At 43.3% G+C, this 18,721-nt stretch overlaps 1 protein-coding gene across 4 annotated transcripts; it reads left to right on the top strand.

The window, feature by feature from the left end:
• Window positions 1-2,092: 2,092 nt before the first annotated feature.
• On the top strand, window positions 2,093-17,936 carry tcerg1b (transcription elongation regulator 1b (CA150)). Of its 4 annotated transcripts, none has more exons than XM_083986145.1 (21): window positions 2,093-2,146; window positions 3,600-3,825; window positions 5,020-5,172; window positions 5,721-6,009; window positions 6,108-6,350; window positions 7,443-7,502; window positions 8,928-9,128; window positions 9,939-10,045; window positions 10,413-10,501; window positions 10,590-10,750; window positions 10,913-10,994; window positions 11,083-11,218; window positions 12,447-12,536; window positions 12,678-12,796; window positions 12,905-13,055; window positions 13,251-13,415; window positions 14,101-14,283; window positions 14,575-14,754; window positions 14,905-14,988; window positions 16,098-16,198; window positions 17,215-17,936. In XM_083986145.1, the coding sequence occupies exons 1-21, from the start codon at window positions 2,100-2,102 to the stop codon at window positions 17,414-17,416; spliced, it is 3,069 nt and encodes a 1,022-aa protein (XP_083842271.1). In that variant the 5' UTR covers window positions 2,093-2,099; the 3' UTR covers window positions 17,417-17,936. The 4 variants fall into 4 exon arrangements, with proteins under 4 accessions (XP_083842271.1, XP_083842270.1, XP_083842273.1 ...); XM_083986144.1 differs by having other exon boundaries at window positions 14,575-14,769; XM_083986147.1 differs by lacking the exon at window positions 7,443-7,502.
• The last annotated feature ends 785 nt before the right edge of the window (window positions 17,937-18,721 follow it).

Below are 18,721 nucleotides of genomic sequence, written 5' to 3'. Positions count from 1 at the left end.
TCTGGTTTCATATTTGTTTCATACAGCTGATCATTTGTATAGTACAATTTATTCTAAATGTTGCCTTTCTCTACAAGTTAACCAATCGGCCCCCAAATATCTCCCTCAGATCTGAAGCAGATGCTGTCTGTCCAAGGGAAGGATGGACATATCAAACGCCCGATGAATGCCTTTATGGTGTGGTCTCAAATCCATCGATGTGTCCTACGCAAAACCTACCCTGGAGCCGGTATGATAGACTCCAGTGTTCAGCTGGGCTTTGAGTGGTCCAAGCTGAGTGCAGAACAGAAGAAGCCGTATTTTGAAGTGGCTGACCAACTGAAAGACATGCACAAACAGCAATTCCCTGGTATGAAAGGCAGCAGCTGTTAGTGACTAAGAGATAATGAACATTTACTGTAAAGTTACTGTGGCTGCACAAATTGGGTTTCAGTCTGTTCTGTTACTCTGCCTCTCTGCTTTGTTTTATCATGCCAGATTATGAGTTTCGCCCCCAGAAGAAGAGAGGCAAGCAGTGTTTGTCTTCAGGGTGGGGAACAGGACAGGGAGGAAGGGTCCCCAGCGTTTCCTCTTTTGTCTCACAGGCCGTACCTCCAGCAGTATCTTCATCCATACGTCCAGCCGCACCTTTAGTTGTACCTCCAGCCCTATCTTCAGCTGCACTTCAACCCTTCCCTCCAGCTATGCATCCAGCTGAGTCCAACCTACTGGGTCTTACCATGTACCCATATCCCACCCTGATGGCCCTCCCAATGAACTACCATCAATACCCATCTTTTTGCCCATATCATGCAATGGGCCTGTACCCCATGGTCCAGATCCCCAATTCAAGGTTAAGCTTGTCTAATGTTTGTCTTGTCTTTGATGGGTCCCGTGAATTATTTCATAATTGTCATGCTTTGAGCTAACATCTGTTTTCCCACAGTCACCCAAATGCCAGCAGCTCCTTGGAGGAAGTGAGGAACAACACAACGCAACACCAACACAACACTCAACTGCCGAGGGAAGACGCAGCTCTGGCTGCGAAGCATCAGCCAACTGATGTTAGTCATGAAGTCCTCATTGAATGTAGCACAACAGCAGAGACCCTGGCCCAGCCTGACAGTGTTAGTAACATCAAAGAGGAGTGTAAGGACGAGGATGATGTTGATGTTGTCGGACTGCTTTAGGAGACTTTTTACGCACACAGTAAATATACTACTGTAATTTTTTTTATTTTATATGATTGTCAGGTGTAATAATATTCAGACCTTATCCACGAACGAAGGTAAAATTCTGATGTACAGACACTTTATATAAGGAATTCTCTCTAGTGAAAAAATAAAGGCCGGAACAGTGACAGACATTTGGTGCAGAATTTTTTTTCCATTTCAGCTGATTTTCTAAAATGTCATCATTATTGATGTACTATTTATTCATTATAGGTATGTCAAATTGTTGTTATTTCCAATGTGAATTATTCCTTGAGATTTAAAGATTTCACATGAAATAAGCTTGAATATGATTAAATGTGTGGATAAACTGTAACAATTGTAAACTCTTTGCCAATGAGGACAGATTTGTCAGATAACAAAGACAAAACAGTAATGTAACACAACTTGGCAGCACACCTTGTGCAAGGAGTAGGCCTATGTCCCTCTGTTGTGGCAGAAATGTAGCCTATCACAAAAACAAACACCCAGAAAAACACCAAGATAAAATAGTTACTCAGATAATTAAGAAAAAATAAGTTAAAAAAAGAAATTAAGGAATTTTAGGCAGAGAATCCTGGCAGAATTTGTATTTTACCTGATCATAAACATAAGAGTGGAAATATTTTTTTTTATATGAAAAAATAAAAAATTAAAAAAGATTGCCTGACTCTTCTTTTCCCCCTCTGAGGGCTTCCGTACCCTGCACACTGCCTGAACACAAAAGACATCATAGGACCCAGGTGGACAAACGGCAATTCGGCTAAGCGTCCGTGAAAGAAATAACCATCCAATCAGAACTCGCACAGCTCGGACTCTGACATGATTGACACCAACAATTAACCAATACGAGTCCGAGAATTCACCAAGGGGGCGTTTCCAGGAAGAGAACGCTTACATTTTCCTGTAATGGCGGACCAGGCAGAGAGCGAGACTATCGGGTTCAGCGACAACAGGTCAGAGAAAAGCGCACAAATTGCTAAAAAATAAGCATCAACGCATCGGAATATTAAGCACAAGTTGAGACTTTGTATGAACTTGTTTTTGGAGCAGAGGTTGTGATAAAACTGGTTTAACTCGTGAAGGTAGAACCAGTGTAGCTAACTAGCCTGTAGCTAACTAGCCTGTGTTGCCAAGCGGCTCGCTCTGCTCTCTTCTCGTGGCACGCGGTAAACACCGGCAGCCAGGTGTTTACCGACAGATGTTTTCCTCTTACCCCGGGCTGCTCGACTCGCCGTGCCCTGGAGGTTACAATCAGACAGGGCTTGTTTGTCCGTTGCATACACGTTAGTGGCTCTGGCTAAGCTATGCTACATTCATTAGTAAGCAGGGGCGCATAACTTCACGCCCGTCCAGTGTTTTGAATGAACTGACGCACTGTTAGTCCAGTTAGGTCCACCGACGTACTGTTTGTGTTTTTGTTTCGGGTCAAGTATGTGCTTCCACCGGCCAACAGGACGCTACTATTGAGAATTTAACATTAAAATGTGGGATATTAAACCAAGATCCTTAACAACGCGGGGTTGGGTGACTGCATCTTTTAGGAACACATTTTGCAGCTCATATACAGCACTGTGCAAATATTAAGATGATAACATTACAATCCATCACGCAGTACCATCAGGTTGACGTGAGATCGATTCTGTGGTAGGACAACGACCCAAAAACACTGAATATGGGTAAAGCCCTACAATCACAGGAGAAACAGAGGGTCTTGCCCTGTTTTGTGTTCCGACAAATATAGAGTAGATCAAGTCATTTCATTTGACTATAGTTTGTATTAATTGGGTTGATATATGTAAGTAATTTGTGGCGTTATTTTTTTTTTTTAAAAGCATCCACACCTATTTGTTATGCCTCATGTTTTACTCTGCACTGTACATTCAATGGTAGAGCCATAACCTTACAATCGATAGCCTATATTTCAATTAGTTTCACAGCGGCAACAGAAATTTAGAAAGTTTGTGTAATAATCAACAAAGATATGCATTATTTTTACGCCTTAACAAACATCTTCGTCTGTCGGTCTTATTACTAACTAAATGATTTTAATTTGCATCACCTGCAAAATACTGAATATGAAGGAAATTTCTGATGCTTTAACTAACACTAAAGAGTAATTACTAAGCTGGATTTCCTCTAGTATTACTTGAGAATGGCTGCCACATACACCTTTTAGTTACAACCAGCAACATGGCAATATAAATTTGCCACACCTTAATGACACCTGGGTTAATAATTGTTTAATATGATGCCTGTATATCCTTTTCTTTTCTTGCCCAGCATCACCTGTAGTTACGCTGACTTTGACAACATTTGAATTACCTGAAATCCTGATGACTGGTTTGCTAGAAAGCGAACACGCAGCTATTGGTCACACTGTAACTCGGTATTACTTTGTTTTGCCAGAATGGTGCAGCAGGCAGTGCGGTTCCGCGGCCCTGCCCCTACAGCTGCCCAGACCCCAGTGTTACGAGGCCCCCCGCCACTCCTTCGGCCACCGCCACCTCCGTTTGGGATGATGAGGGGACCCCCACCACGACCCCCGTTTGCACGTCCACCCTTTGATCCCAACATGCCGCCCATGCCACCACCAGGAGGCATGCCACCACCCATGGGCCCTCCCCACCTACAGGTGACTAATTCCCATTCTTCTATAATACACATGTTTCTCCATGGAAGTCAAGGGCTCAACACAGGTGCTGTGTATTTCTTGGCACTGATGTTCCACTCAGCATTTACAGGGAGACAAACAAGAGCTCTTGAAATATGAACTTTTTGTTCAATATTTAAACATCACTAGGCCAGCTCAGAAAATTGTTGCAGTCTATTAGTGGCTGGCTTCACATAATGCTCTAATGCATGCTGACTGCAAGCTTATCCTTGAGGTGAAAAGAAAGTCATAGAATAGAATGGAGACTAACTTGGAGTTGGAGGAGAGCTCTCTCTCCATCAACAGGAACAGGAACTCACAGTGGTGTTAAGATAACATAATTTATTCATCATAACTCTGTCTTGAGATTCACTGTGAACGTGTAGATTATGACTATCACCATGAGACGAAAACCTTTCAATACATTTTCTACTGCAACGAATACATCTTTAATATCTCTTGGGTTTTAAGGCCGGTTCTGAATACAAGTCAGCAGGATTGCTTTATGGTAATTGTTTTGCAAGTATATTTGCTGCATTGTTAGCCTGTATGGTTATTGTAGCATCAGGTTTTTGTTTTCAACAGCCTTTTTGGTAAATGTATGTTATTGATAAGCATGATTAAAAATGACATTTATTGCGATGGACAATAGCACACCCTTATCTTTAGTGTCCGTCTCTGTGTGAATGAAGTCCCAGGGGAAGTGTAAATCCTTCTGCAGGGATACGATCCCCAGCTTGTTTTTCTTGAATACACATTGATCAGTGGTGCAGCCATTTGGCAGCAGAGTCTGCAAAGAAATTGACCACAAAGACAGCTGCAGTCCTTGCATGAATAACAGCAGCTTTATCTCTTTGGAAGACACACCAACTGAACCAGGAAGAGATGAGACAAACACTGTTTTTATTATCTCTTTGCCTTCCACTGTCGTCTGTGATTTCTCTTTTCAACGATTCAGTTGATGCACACGCTCCTAATTGGAATTCATGGTGTTGAGTAACACGCAGGCTGCCGGCTAAATAGTCAACTGCTTATCTGACTCGCCACCTTTCTGTACCCAATTAAGTCACGTTTTGTTGGAGGGCGGGGGACTTTTTTTGGGCTAACTTTCATTCCTAGCCCTACTCCTCCTTAAACGCTGAAAAGTAAATGCTGTTTCTCTATCCTTCCCTGCAGAGACCTCCGTTCCTCCCCCCTCCCATCGGTAACCTGCCACCTCCTCCAGGGATGCTGTTTCCCCCTGGGATGCCCCCTGTTCCCACATCTGGAAACCCCGCTTTGAACCCCACAGAAGAGATCTGGGTAGAGAATAAAACGCCAGAGGGAAAGGTAAGCTGGAAGTCATATGTATGCACATTGCAGGGTTGCTACAGTGATTTATGGTGTTTGGGGAAAAGGCTGGAGAATTGATTAATGCTTTTTCAGAAGTTTATTAAAAGGTAGAGGTCTGAAGTTCTAGTTTAGACTATATTGATACTATACTTGGTTGTCTGATGCTGTTTACAGTACAAGAGTAATATATGGTGCTGATATTAGACTTCCAAAGCAGAGCCAATGGAGTTAATTGCTTGGTTGCACTTTTTACAAGCAGAAGTCTCCGAAACTAGAAATTCAAAGTGCTGTTCACTCCTCTAAGGAGCCAGTGACTCACTAAAAAGGGCTGTTCTCATCTTATCACACACACACAGACCTAATTAAGGAAAATCTCTTGGTAAATTGTCTAGTGAATATCTTAACCTTTTGCACTGTAAATTGTTTCTGGTGTTTTAAAACGAGCTCGATGACAGATAGCAGTTTTATTCTCTTATATTTTCTCCTATATTCTACTTTCGTCATCCAGTTTAATGTGTTTTCTTGTCTGTTCTTCCTTTCTCAAGGCATATTACTACAATGCCAGGACCAGAGAGTCATCGTGGAGTAAACCAGACGGTGTGAAGATCATCCAGCAGTCGGAGCTCAACCCTCTTCTCGTAGGGGGGGGCGGGCCTGCAGGCTCGGGCGCAAGTGCAGGGGTGACGGTGGCCGCCAGCTCAAGCAGTGTCAACACTACAGTCAGCACGGCGGCAGGAGCCTCACCCACTCAGGCCCCGTCCACAACCCCCTCCCGCACACTCACCTCCAGTCCAGACTCAACCACCACCCTCTCCCCATCTGTGTCCATTTCAGGTAAATAAACCCCGTCGCATCAAGCAGACACACTCGCATTACACTCACAGAAACAAGTCTAACAATCAACGTTTGTTTGTCTCTTTATTTTCCAAAAGCCACTGTTGTAGCAGACCTACCCCCTGTTGCCACAGTGACCTCAGCCGTCGCTGTGTCTCCAGTCACTGTGGTGACTGTTTCCACGGTGCCATCACCTGTTACGGCAGTGCAGACTGTGCCACTGCTGCCTGCAGCCCTGCCTCACAGTGTGGCCCAGCCCACCGCAGCCATACCTGCCTTCCCCCCTGTCATGGTGCCACCTTTCAGGGTGCCCTTGCCGGGAATGCACATTCCTCTCCCAGGTAAAAACTGCAAACCAAGAGAGCAAGGAGCAAGCACAATATGTAGCTGCTACTGCTATGAATATGCTACTAACCAGTAGTTCATATTTATATAGGACGACGTATAAATATAGTTGACAAACATCTGAGCACCAACAGATATTTTTAAATTTGGTCCATCAGTAAATATCAATGAGCTATATTACAGATTTATTGGTCGGGCTCTGGTACATTTTTGATTTTATATTGATTATTATTATATTGTATTGACTGAAACAAATATAAGAACCAGTAACATGGAAATTGGGGTGTATTTTTTATGGAATGATATTGGCTAAAATGCAATCTGTACATTACTACACCACAGACTTTGTGCTATGTAGCCTACAGCGCTGCTTTTTACTTGTATATGTGACTAGAGGGGTTAGGGTTAGCATGTCAGTACACAGATTAGGTCTTGGTGCCTTAGATTAAATTGTAGGTAATGTAGATGCTCTTGTTAGTCCTATTTGTTTGCTTTCAGAGTCTTTTCTGTTGCTTTTCTCTCCTCCTTTACATGTCTTCTTTGATTCTCTCTGTCCTTCATTTTGATGTTTTGAGGGAAAAGTTCATTCGGGTAATTTCCTCTCTATTACGTTCATTGTGGGCGAATTGTCTGGCATAATCAGAATTATGATCAGATGGAGTAGTTTGATGAGGGCTGTTGTTTATCCAGCTGATAATAGTCAGTCTGAGAGCTTCCTGATTGACTTTGACATTTGTGGTATTTCAATATTAAGCCTTTGCTCATTTAGATTTTTTTAATTTTTTTTTTTTAATTTCTTTTACAATTCCCTTTCTTTACTTTATATTAAACATAGATATACCGTAATGGTCTCTAAATCTTAGTGCAGCTTGCAAACCCAATGTACAGCGTGCTCTTAAAGTACATTACAAGCACTTTGACATAAACATCTGCAGAGACTAATAGTGACTATTAGTGATGTACACTCCAAACTTTGGGCGTGATTGTCTGAGTGGGGCCACACACACAAACACTTACACACCATGGTAGCTGATGTCTAGTGTCTTGCTGTGTTCAACCACATGCTTGCTTGTCCATTGTTCTTTCAGGTGTAGCAATGATGCAGATAGTAGGTGCACCCTGTGTAAAGGCAGGCCCCGGCGCCAACGGTAAACACCCAGCCGCTCGCCTCTCAGACCTACAGTAGATGGCATGGTAGTGAATGATGTCTACATGAAACATATGATGTATATATGGGAACCCTCAAACAGTGGCCCGGTGGTGAATGCTGTGAACATGATCCATTCGGTGTACAGTGGTGAGATTTCCTCCATTTCAACAAACAGAAGCAGAATATGCATCTTGATTGTGATTATACGTAAAGAAGACGTCACACTCTGGATTAAATATGGCACACAAAACATTTCATCACCTGCATATTTTTTATAATACTGTAAACTAGGCTTCGATATATTGTCCACCTTAAAGGACAATTCCAGGAAAATTTAACCTGGGGCTATAGTTTCCTATTATTTTAGTTCTGAAAGAATGAATCTGAAGATTTTCCTTTGAATTGCTCCTGTTATGCAGTAGCTCTGTCTGTCCCTGCATCACTACAGCAGTGTATAATGGGAGCAGACCGATATTTGTGGGATGTAAATAGCCTAAACAGTCTAAGATCTGTCCGCTCCCATTATATGCTGCTGTGGCGATGCAGGGACAGAACTACTGCAAAACAGGAGCAAATCTAAGGAAAATCTTCAGATTCATTCTTTTAGACCTAAAATATTAGAAAACTATAGCTCTAGGTTGAATTTGCCTGGAATTGTCCTTTAAGGTGTACAATATATCAAAGCCTAGTTTACAGCATTTTAGTTTACACATCCTGATATCCACAGTATTCCCAGGTTCAAACATTAAGAGCATTCAGCACTCACTAACTGATAAGTGCCCCTTGTCGCTGTGTTGTCTCCAGGAACTGCTAGTCAGTGGTCACTGTGAAAATTGATAATTAGCAGCTTAATCGTTAGATGGGGTATAGTCACTGATTGTTTGGATCAGTCATTTATTTTAGTTGTGTGGTTGACTGCAAACAAGCTGAGACAGAGGCCATGTTTGTAAGGACAGTCCCATTAATGCCAGCTGCTGCTCTCCAGTAGTGCTCCAGTAGTGCAACAGTTAGACTACATCTTGTGGTTGTCCTCTTTTGTGGCATGGTTGTGTGTGTGGTCACTGCTTTGTCTGTTTGTGTATGTGGCCTGTATTTGTTGTCTATGAGTTATGTTAAGACTGCAGCAGTTTATTGCACAAAATGATAATATTGTTTTTTTAAATGTACATACTCATCTATTAATCCATTTATTTAGACAGTGAGACAGATTCTTGCAGGCAAAGGTCTTTTTGTGCAGCTCACTCTCTTACATCTGGTTTTCCTATAACATGTTGATTGCAAATGGGCAACCTAGAATATGACACTTCACAAAATGATGTAATAACGAATGCTTTTTCTAGAGTTTAGTCCACTGCAACTGCTTTTAGTGGCTCTGACAGAAAGATGACCGTCAGCCAATCATTGTTCGTCTTGTTCCTCTCAGGTATGCTCCCTGGCATGGGCCCGCCTTTAGTTTCCATGATGCACCCCCAGCTGACTCTCTCAGCAGCCCCTGCCTCCATGGCCGGATCCCTGCAGCTCCCCGAGTGGTCGGAGTACAAAACTGCTGACGGGAAAACGTACTACTACAACAACCGAACACTGGAGTCCACCTGGGAGAAACCACAGTCCCTGGTGGAGAAAGGTAGGCCGCTGCCACTCGCCAGACTCTGTGTCCGTATTCACAAAAACATCACAAAGGCCTGTTCATCTGTGTGTCTGCGAGGGTCCACGAGAACCCAAAATATGTCACCACACAAGCTGTATGTACAGCAAGTGGACCAACTGCACTCAAGACAAGAAGATGGATTCTTGTTTTGAAGAGGGGATTGTGAAAGGACATCCGGCGTTACTGATATTTATGATTCATCTTTCAAACAATACAAAGGCGGCCAACTGGCATTGAACTCCTGGCCCTGTTCTCCTGCTCTCGTTAAGTGGATGCACATTATACTTTCCCTTTCTCTTGTACTTCAAGAAGAAGACGGTCTGTGCGGACTGCCAGAATGAAATGGAACGCCACAAACCCCTAATTGTGCTATGCGTGGAATTGCATGCACATCCACACAACTGGGGAAAAGACTGCAGCTGTCCATAAACACAGAGTATGTCCATGTCTTTAGACCAAAAGTGCCTCCTAACAAGCCGAGTTAGGAGAAACTCCTTAAAAGAAAAGTAAGGGCCTGTCAGACCTAAACGACTGGTCTGAGATGTGACGTAACCTTTTTATGTTAAAAGTAGGTCCTGAGTCTGTGAGAAGAAAACCCCCTTAGTCACAAAGACCCGCTCACAGGCGTTAATGTGCTGCAGATAATGTGCTTCATTGCGTTAGTGTTTTGTAAGCCTGTAATTCTAGATGCATCATCCCCACTGGTTTTCCATCACAGTTTTGCTCTATGGCTGGACTTGATTTTAAATTGCTCTCTCACACTGCTTTTCTCCTCTGTGTCATCAGAAAAGGAAGCAGAAAAGGCCAAGGAGCGCCTGGCCCAGGAGGAAGCTGAGGCAATGGAGATGGAGGACGAGGAGAACAAAGCAGAGAACACTAATAATGAGAAGGAGGTATGTGAAGAGCAGAAATGCGCAATTCAGCAATAAAAATCAGAATGACTAACTGAATCCATATCATCATAAGAAAAACAAGCCCTCATGGGAAGATGACACATCAATATCCTTCCCCCATTCATTATATTTTGCAGGTATATTTCTCATAACATACATAACTATGTATTTAAATTGTCCATGTGTGTATGTCTTACGGCCTGCCATTAATGTTTTTTTTCTTTGTTACATTATGAATATTTTTGGACATATCACAGACTGTGTATTACTAAGAAAGTACAAGACAATGATTGTCAATGAATCTGTAAGAATTAAACATGACAAGATACACTGTGGTTTAACACCTTGATGTTCTGTCTCTATCAAGGAGCAAAAAGAAGAGGAGATGACCGAGGAGGAAAAAGCAGCTCAGAAAGCCAGACCTGTAGCTACCAATCCCATCCCTGGCACCCCATGGTACACACACCACACCACAGCCCACTGAGTGTCTCCTCTCTACTATCATGCAATAGATGTAATGCATTCTCTTTTCTTTCCACCTCAGGTGTGTTGTGTGGACAGGCGACGATCGTGTGTTTTTCTACAACCCGACAACACGGCTCTCCATGTGGGACCGACCAGAGGAGCTGGTTGGTCGATCCGACGTCGACAAGCACATCCAGGAGCCGCCACACAAGAGAGGGCTCGAGGACAGCAAGAAGACAGGTGGGAATAAAGGCACGCACACAGAGTCAGTCATTGTGATGTTGTACACAGCACTTACGATATTTGTGCTGGGTTGGTAGAGAGACAAACACTAAACACTAAACTAAACACTTTATACTGCAGTGTCAAGTATTTATTTTCTGTCCTTGTCTTTGCACCCAGGAATCAATAAGGAGGAATCTGAATTAGCCATCGCTACTGAAGAGAGTCCGGATGAGGAGCCAACCAAAGCCAAAAAGAGGAAGTGAGTATCTTATTAGTTTAAACCAACGTTCTATAAAACCATAAATATCAGTCTTCTTAATCTTTAATCGGCCTCTTTACCTTTTCAGGAAGGAGGAGGTCAAGGAGGCAGACACAGAGAAGGAGGCAGCCATGGAGGCAGAGCTCAGAGCTGCCAGAGAACGAGCCATAGTGCCGCTGGAGGCCAGGATGACGCAGTTCAGAGAAATGCTGCTGGAGAGAGGGGTAACACTGAAGCAACTGCATATTTGAACAAAGAGCTTGCTAGGCTTTGTTTTTGAACCCACCTTGTTATCTGTTGCCTTGTCACTTCTTGGGGGCAAACAATGACATTTTAGATAACCATCTTGTATGTTTTGCCGATGGTTTCTTAACTCATTGAGTGCCGCGCTCCTTTCCAAAGTTTTAGTCAAGTGTACCGGCAATTTAGACCATTTTTGACTTTTTATGTAGAGCCACAGTGTATTCTATATTATTGCCACCAACACATACTGTGGCTCAATTGAAAGGTTTACCTTAATGCTTCAAGTGGCCACAAACCGTTTGTTTCTACGTGCCTCTGTTCCTGAGAAAAGTCAAGCTAAACATGGCTGGGTTTCACGAAAATCCCTCCTTTTTTTCTAGAAAAGGAGATAGAGCGTCTTTTATGAAAGGTGCGCTGTTTGTGTCTGTCGCTCTTCTGACACTCGCATTTCTGGATCAAAGGGCTCGTATAAGATAAATATATACAACAGTTGTTGTTCTATTCACAAAACCACCATCGGGGGCGGGGGGGGCGCCACTAAACAACAATAACACAGACGCACCGTGCCGTGTCACAGCTTCTCCCCGCGGAGCGTGAGGGTCAGTCGGCCACCGCGGCTCGGGAAGACCGGTCCCGCCGGTGGTCGCGGTCCTTCTGTGGTACGGGTCGGTGATGCCGGTCTGCTTTGGTCCAGAGACCATCACATTTTACCGCGGGAGGACTTTGGGGAGGACACGGTGTTGCTCCAGCTGAAGACCGGGCGGACTGTCGGCTGAGAGCTTCCTGGTTCAGCTCCGAGCAGCTCGAGCAGCTGGAGCAGCAGCGCGGGTGAGAGCAGAGCAGCTGCGCTGCATCTGCGCTGCATCTGCATGCAGAACTCGTTTGCAGAAGCCGAGTTATGATAAAAACTTCCAGATCATGAGCTGTCATGTGACTTTGATCGTCATCTATTTCAGTTCTCCTCGTCGTAGAGTCCCCAAATTTACATATAATGTGTATTAAAGTGTCTATTTTCATAATTTAAAAAAAAGCAAAAAACGTAAAATTACGTTTTCGGCACTCAACGCATGGGAACGAAAAACGAGAAATTACGTGGTTGGCACTCAATGAGTTAATGGAAGTACATAGTTCATATTAGCCTGTGTGCTATTTGGTTCCAGCTGACTGTCGCTGTCTGTCTAATGCAAGTGTTGTGTCTTTTCCATGCAGGTTTCTGCGTTCTCAACTTGGGACAAAGAGCTTCATAAGATTGTGTTTGACCCTCGATACCTGCTCCTCAACCCAAAGGAGAGAAAACAGGTGCAGCTTCTCTTCCTGTCTCACCTGTTTCTCTCTCCTCCCTCTTCAGTACACTCTCTCACTTTCTCATGCTATTACAATTACCTTGCAAATGGCATTATTTAAAAATCTTTTATTGTTTTGTGATTATTTCCACTCCAGGTGTTTGATCAGTATGTGAAGACGCGAGCGGAGGAGGAGAGGAAGGAGAAGAAGAACAAGCTGATGCAGGCCAAAGACGAGTTCAGGAGGATGATGGAGGAGGCCAAGTTCACACCCAGGTAAACAGACCGACCGGATTGTCTACCAGATAGTCTGTCATTTGTATTTTAAAGACTGGTCCTATTGTGTAGAAGATGTAACTAAAGATGTTTGTATCTGTTTTGCAGAACAACGTTTAGTGAATTTGCGCTGAAGCACGGCCGAGACCCGCGATTTAAGACCATCGAGAAGATGAAGGACAGAGAGGCCATCTTCACAGAATTCATCACAGCGATGAGGAAGAGAGAGAAAGAAGACTCCAAGTCCAGAGGAGAGAAGGTATCAGTCAGACACGATCATCAGTGCACAGCATCAGCTTCAGTTGAATAGGAGGAACTGATGTAAGATGTTTGAAGAGGAAAGTTTATGGAGGAGAGAAGTAAAGGGGCAATTAAGTCCACTCTCCTTCAGACTTTGGTTATTGGACATCTACTTATATCTGACTGACGTTCATGTGTCTGTGTCCGGCTCCAGGTGAAGCTAGACTTCTTTGATCTACTAAATGAGCAGCACATAGAGGGAGGCCAGCGGTGGAGCAAACTGAAAGAGCGGCTGGAGTCCGACCCACGGTACAAGTCTGTGGAAAGCTCTGCACTCAGAGAAGAACTCTTCAAACAGTACATGGAAAAACAAGCCAAGGTAGGAAGGAGCATGTACTGTATGTGTGTTTGACAGATGGGAAACATGACATGAGTCACATGCACTAATGGCCCCAAGACAACTCACTGAAACTTAAGAAAACACACGGAAAATTCACACAGTGCAATTCAGAAATGATCTGTGTCAATTTCATCACAGATGGTCTAAATAAACAAAACGTGATGCAAACTCAGTCTTACAACACAATTTAAGTGTTTCAAGAGGACACTAAAAAAGTGGCTGAGAACTAATGTTCAACATCCAGCTGTGACTTTTGAAGTTAAAAGCATTGAATAACAAGTGTGTTCCAGGAGATTCATTACTTTTATTTTTCTTCTTGAGATTTGTTCTGCAAGTAAGAAAGACAGACACTGGAATAATAAAGAGTGTGGTTTTAATTTGATGTGCTTGTGATGTCTGATCTGTATTAGAGCAGTTGCACAGTTATCGTTCTGTTAATCGTTAATCGTGTCATTTTGTTGTGCTCTCTGCCATGGCATTAGTTTATTGGCACCCGACTGGAGGATCGGTGCCACCAGCTGTTTATCTCTGCGTAACAGCAGTGGATGGAAACATGCATCGAATAGTGTTCTCCAATTTTCTGGATTTACGCTACAATCGGAAGGAAAGCCCCCGGATTGTTACCGTCAGGTAACCGATAAAACTGTGTGTCGTCCCCCTGCAGAGCGTGGACATCGAGAAGGAGCGAGAGCTGGAGCGACAGGCTCGTATCGAGGCCAGTCTCAGAGAGAGGGAGCGGGAGGTGCAGAAGGCCCGATCAGAACAGACCAAAGAGATCGACCGTGAAAGGGAGCAGCACAAGAGGGAGGAGGCCATTCAACATTTCAAAGCTCTCATGTCTGACATGGTGAGATGCTCTGCAGAGTTTTACACTGCACTGAAACACACTGTAATGTGATAAAACAAATGGTATGATATGGTATTTCAATTTTCATTGAATCCTAATCTGTTTTTGTCATTAAAACAATGGTTCGATCTCTCTTCAGAATTGAGAAAGTAAAGTATGTTTGCAGGAGGTCAGGTTTAACGATTGCATCTCAACTTGAACCAATATAATTGTCCTTTGTTCCGAAGACATCGATCCCCCCCCTCTCATTTAGGTTTATTCACAACAGTTTTTCCTCTCTTCGGCCCCCAGGTGCGTTCTTCAGATGCAACATGGTCAGACACGCGTCGCAACCTGCGGAAGGACCATCGCTGGGAGTCGGCATCGCTGCTGGAGAGAGAGGAGAAGGAGAAGCTGTTCAACGATCACGTGGAAGCTCTGGCCAAGAAGAAGAAGGAGAATTTCAGGCAGCTGCTGGACGAGACCAGCATGGTGAGACATGGAAAGGTGCAGTGCAGCAGTGTCAACAGCTGGGAAAGCTGCTGGTCATCTGTAATTAGGAATTGATCTATTCTCTCGTTTGCTGTTCTAAAATAATTCTCTGCAGTTTAATGATGTGTCTAATGTTCATCCATGTTGCAGATGACTCTGACGACCACATGGAAGGAGGTGAAGAAGGTCATCAAGGAGGATCCTCGCTGTATCAAGTTCTCTTCCAGTGACAGAGTAAGGCCTTTAATGGAGCACCTTCATAATCTGTAAAATGATAAAAGATTAGTCACTTTAAAATGCTGCAGTTATGTTGTAAGAGTTTTAGGGAAAAAGGTTTTTCTTAAAACCCAAACATCCCTCCCCCTGTTAGCTCAGACAGAACAACAAATGCATAATCACTTTAAAAAATCTCCTCTGAACTGAACCAGGTAAGTCAAAAGAACAGCAGTCTCCATTTTGTCCTTATTACAGATAAATGTTATAAAGCTCCAGCTCAGTCCACTCACTGAAGCATATTACTTTGACCTCATCTGTATGTTGTTCTACATTTGTGCGAGGAGCTGATTGGTGGGTTCAACTAAGCGTTGGAGGATATGAAAATCCAGCGCGGATCAAACAGATAACACCATTGTTCCACACAGATGTTTTCCACCCGCCCAGTGCATTGAGCTGGGTTTCAGTTAGCGCTGTCACAAGATTGTTGATTCAGAGTCAATTGTGTAATTTCTTTGTCAAACAGTCATCTGCCACTGATCTGCATCCAGGTCACATGTATTTACTGACTATAATCACATGCATTAATAAATACTCCTATGGCTTATATTTGGAAAGGGTTCAGGTCGTGGCTCCATTCTGGATCAGGTGTACAGTAAAATACTCTTAAAGCTCTGGCACTTACGGAATTCTTATCAAACCTTTTATCTCTCTTTTGGACTCGTATATATGATGTTGCTGAGCTCATTTTCAGGTTTTAGGTGCAGGTTGAGAAAATAAGTCGGGCTCCTACAAAAGACTGCAGTGACTGTCTCTTCTCAGCCAACAGTGAATGACTTGGCATCTTTGAGTTGTAGTTATTTCATTCATAACACGTAAGGAATTGAGGAATTCGAAGGGATTCGGGTTCAATAAATAGATTTGATAAGCCTTATAATTCCCAGTGTTTCAGCGATATGCCTCAAAAAGAATATTAAATAACACTCTGTATGGTATATAACTTGTATAACTGAAAGGTGACATTTACTGGCTTCAGATACTTTTATGACTTTCCTAAAGGTGTTATGGTGAGAGTTGAGTTACTTTACGTGTCTGGTTTTAATGCATGATGTGTTCATCTCTCTGTGTAGAAGAGACAACGTGAGTTTGAAGACTACATCAAAGACAAGTTCATCACAGCCAAAGCTGACTTCAGAACTCTGCTAAAGGAGACAAAGTTCATCACCTACAGGTTGGTACACTCATTAACATAAATACTACAGAGACATACCGTAATCAAAAGGGTGTTTCTAACAGCTTTTAAAAATAGGATTTTCTCATGCATAGCACTGTATATTTAATGTAAATTATTTGATATGATTGCAGCACAGAAATATTACAGTTTCTACCCTTCTATTTTTGTCAGAGTTCATTATTTTCCATCTACTATAGCTGCAGTTTCTTGTATTATTTGTAGGGGTGTAACAGTACACACAAGTCTCGGTTCGCGGGTCACAGTTCGGTACGGGTTTGGTACAAGAGACACTAAGTGAATGTAAAACTAAAAAACATCTTATAAAAGTAAAAAAAAGATAATAGAAAAAAATAAAAGAAGTGCATTAGGAGTGTTAATAGTACCATTCATTAATTCTAGAGGAAAAAAAACAGCCTTTGTCCACTTGACCAGTCGCGAGCCATCTCTGTTGTGTTTCATTGAGAAGCGACACACACATAAATGAAGCAGGCGGCTCCTCTTACTTCACACTCTCATCACTTCTCTTCTTCGTCTGTTATGACAGTTGCTGGCAGCTTTTAGGCTCCTTACCCCCACCTAGATTGGAGTGAGGACTCAACTTTTTTTTAAAATATTCACTCGGACGTATTCGTCGTATGACTGTGTGCACCAGCCGTGACCCCTGTACCGTGACGGCACGGGACGAATACAAATACCGTTACACCCCTAATTATTTGATCCTGTTAAGCACAGTCTGAAACAAATATTTCACATGTATATGTAAAATGTGTCCTTGTTCTATACATGTTTTACCCAGATGGATGTGAGTTTACACAGGTTGTAAACAGGGAGAGGAAACAGGATGTGATGGTGACAAACTCCCCTTTGACACACATGTTGTCTCACTGAGCTGTCTGATGAAAACATAAACCAGAGCTTGTTCTTGCATCTCCTGAACGCTTGGCGCACAGAGTGGACATGGTTCACAGTATTACCCCCCTGCCCGTCTCACACCCTCCCTCTCTCTCTCCCAGGTCGAGAAAGCTGATCCAGGAGTCGGAGCAGCATCTGAAGGACGTGGAGAAGATCCTGCAGAACGACAAGCGCTACCTCGTTCTGGAGTGCGTCCCCGGGGAGCGAAGGAAGCTCATCATGTTCTACATCGAAGACCTGGACCGCCGCGGCCCGCCCCCTCCCCCCACCGCCTCCGAGCCCACACGACGCTCTACCAAGTGACCAATCACATCAACCTTCTCGGCCGGTGCCCTACTCCTCCTCGTCCTCCCTTTTGGCCAGAGCATGACCTCCCCAACACCCCCCTGAACCCCGCCCTCCAGGCCCACGGCTGGCCTCGCAGTGTTAATACTGGGGGTGATGTTGCTTAGAGATGTACCATAGAGATGAACGGTTAAGGTCTCTGTGTTACGTCGCCTCTTAGCCCTGAAATAGCCCTGCATTTAAAGCAACAGCAGGGAACAGAGGTCACCTGATCTCAAGGTGACCATTGACCCCCTCACCTCTGACTGACCACATTAGAGGGAGAGAGGGATAGTGATGAGGCTGCTGCCCCAGCAGCCACAGAGGTGTAAGATAGCTGATGTAAATGAAGTTGAGTGTGTGGGAGCGTGTGTCTGTGTGTGTGTGTGTGTGTCTGTGAGCGTGTGTGTGCATGTGTCTGAGGCGTCCTTAAGCCTTACTGCTCCACTGTGCCAGTCATCGTTTCAGCGGCTCAGTGTGAATGTTAGTTTCTGCTCAGTGGTTTACTCCGATGTCACAGCAGTTTCTCTGTTGAATGAAATAAAGGCAACTTCCACTGTTTTTCAAGATGTCGTCCTGTGGCTTTCTGTACTAAAGCTGCTCTGATACACAAACCTCTCCCTGTTTTTACTGGGGAGTATGACCACATGAACCTCCTTTATGAACTAAATGGGTTAGAATATTAGTAGATGTTCAGAGTATTGATATGAGAACTGATCATTTTAAGCAAAAATGTCAAAAATTCAAGGATGGCACTAGCAGCATCTCAGGTGTGAATAACTCTTTGTTTTTTTTTTATCTTATTAAGTAAACAAGACATTTGTAGAAGCCAGGTCTTAAAAGTGGATTTTGAGACATGTTCCCTTGTCAAGACCTTAGATGAACACTTATCACTGTTATTAGGGGTGGGCAAATGAATCCCCAGACTATCAATAGACTTTTTGAGTTTATATTGGGTTTGTTCAAAAAAAAATTGAAGAAGAAAAAGACTCACTCACTTATTAGATCACATCCTGGGCACAGAAACACTTCTTTGTGTTTCCATCGTTGCATGCACCAAAGACGGTTTATAAACCATTTATTGAATATCTTTGCATGCACACAGAAAACCTCTCTAGTTCAGAGAATTAGAATAAATATGTGTTATTTGCCATTTTAAATTATACATTTAAAAAAGCAAGCAAACAAACGTGTAGCATATTGGCCTTGGCCACCTAGATGCTTAGTAAAATATAAGGGTAAAACAAGCATTTACCCGATTAAACATGACCCCCTCCTCCCAAG

Source organism: Trachurus trachurus, assembly GCF_905171665.1.
Source record: "Trachurus trachurus genome assembly, chromosome: 14".
Taxonomy (NCBI): Eukaryota; Metazoa; Chordata; class Actinopteri; order Carangiformes; family Carangidae; genus Trachurus; species Trachurus trachurus.
Note: the sequence above shows the minus strand (reverse complement) of the source record. Positions and strands in the feature narration are given on the sequence as shown.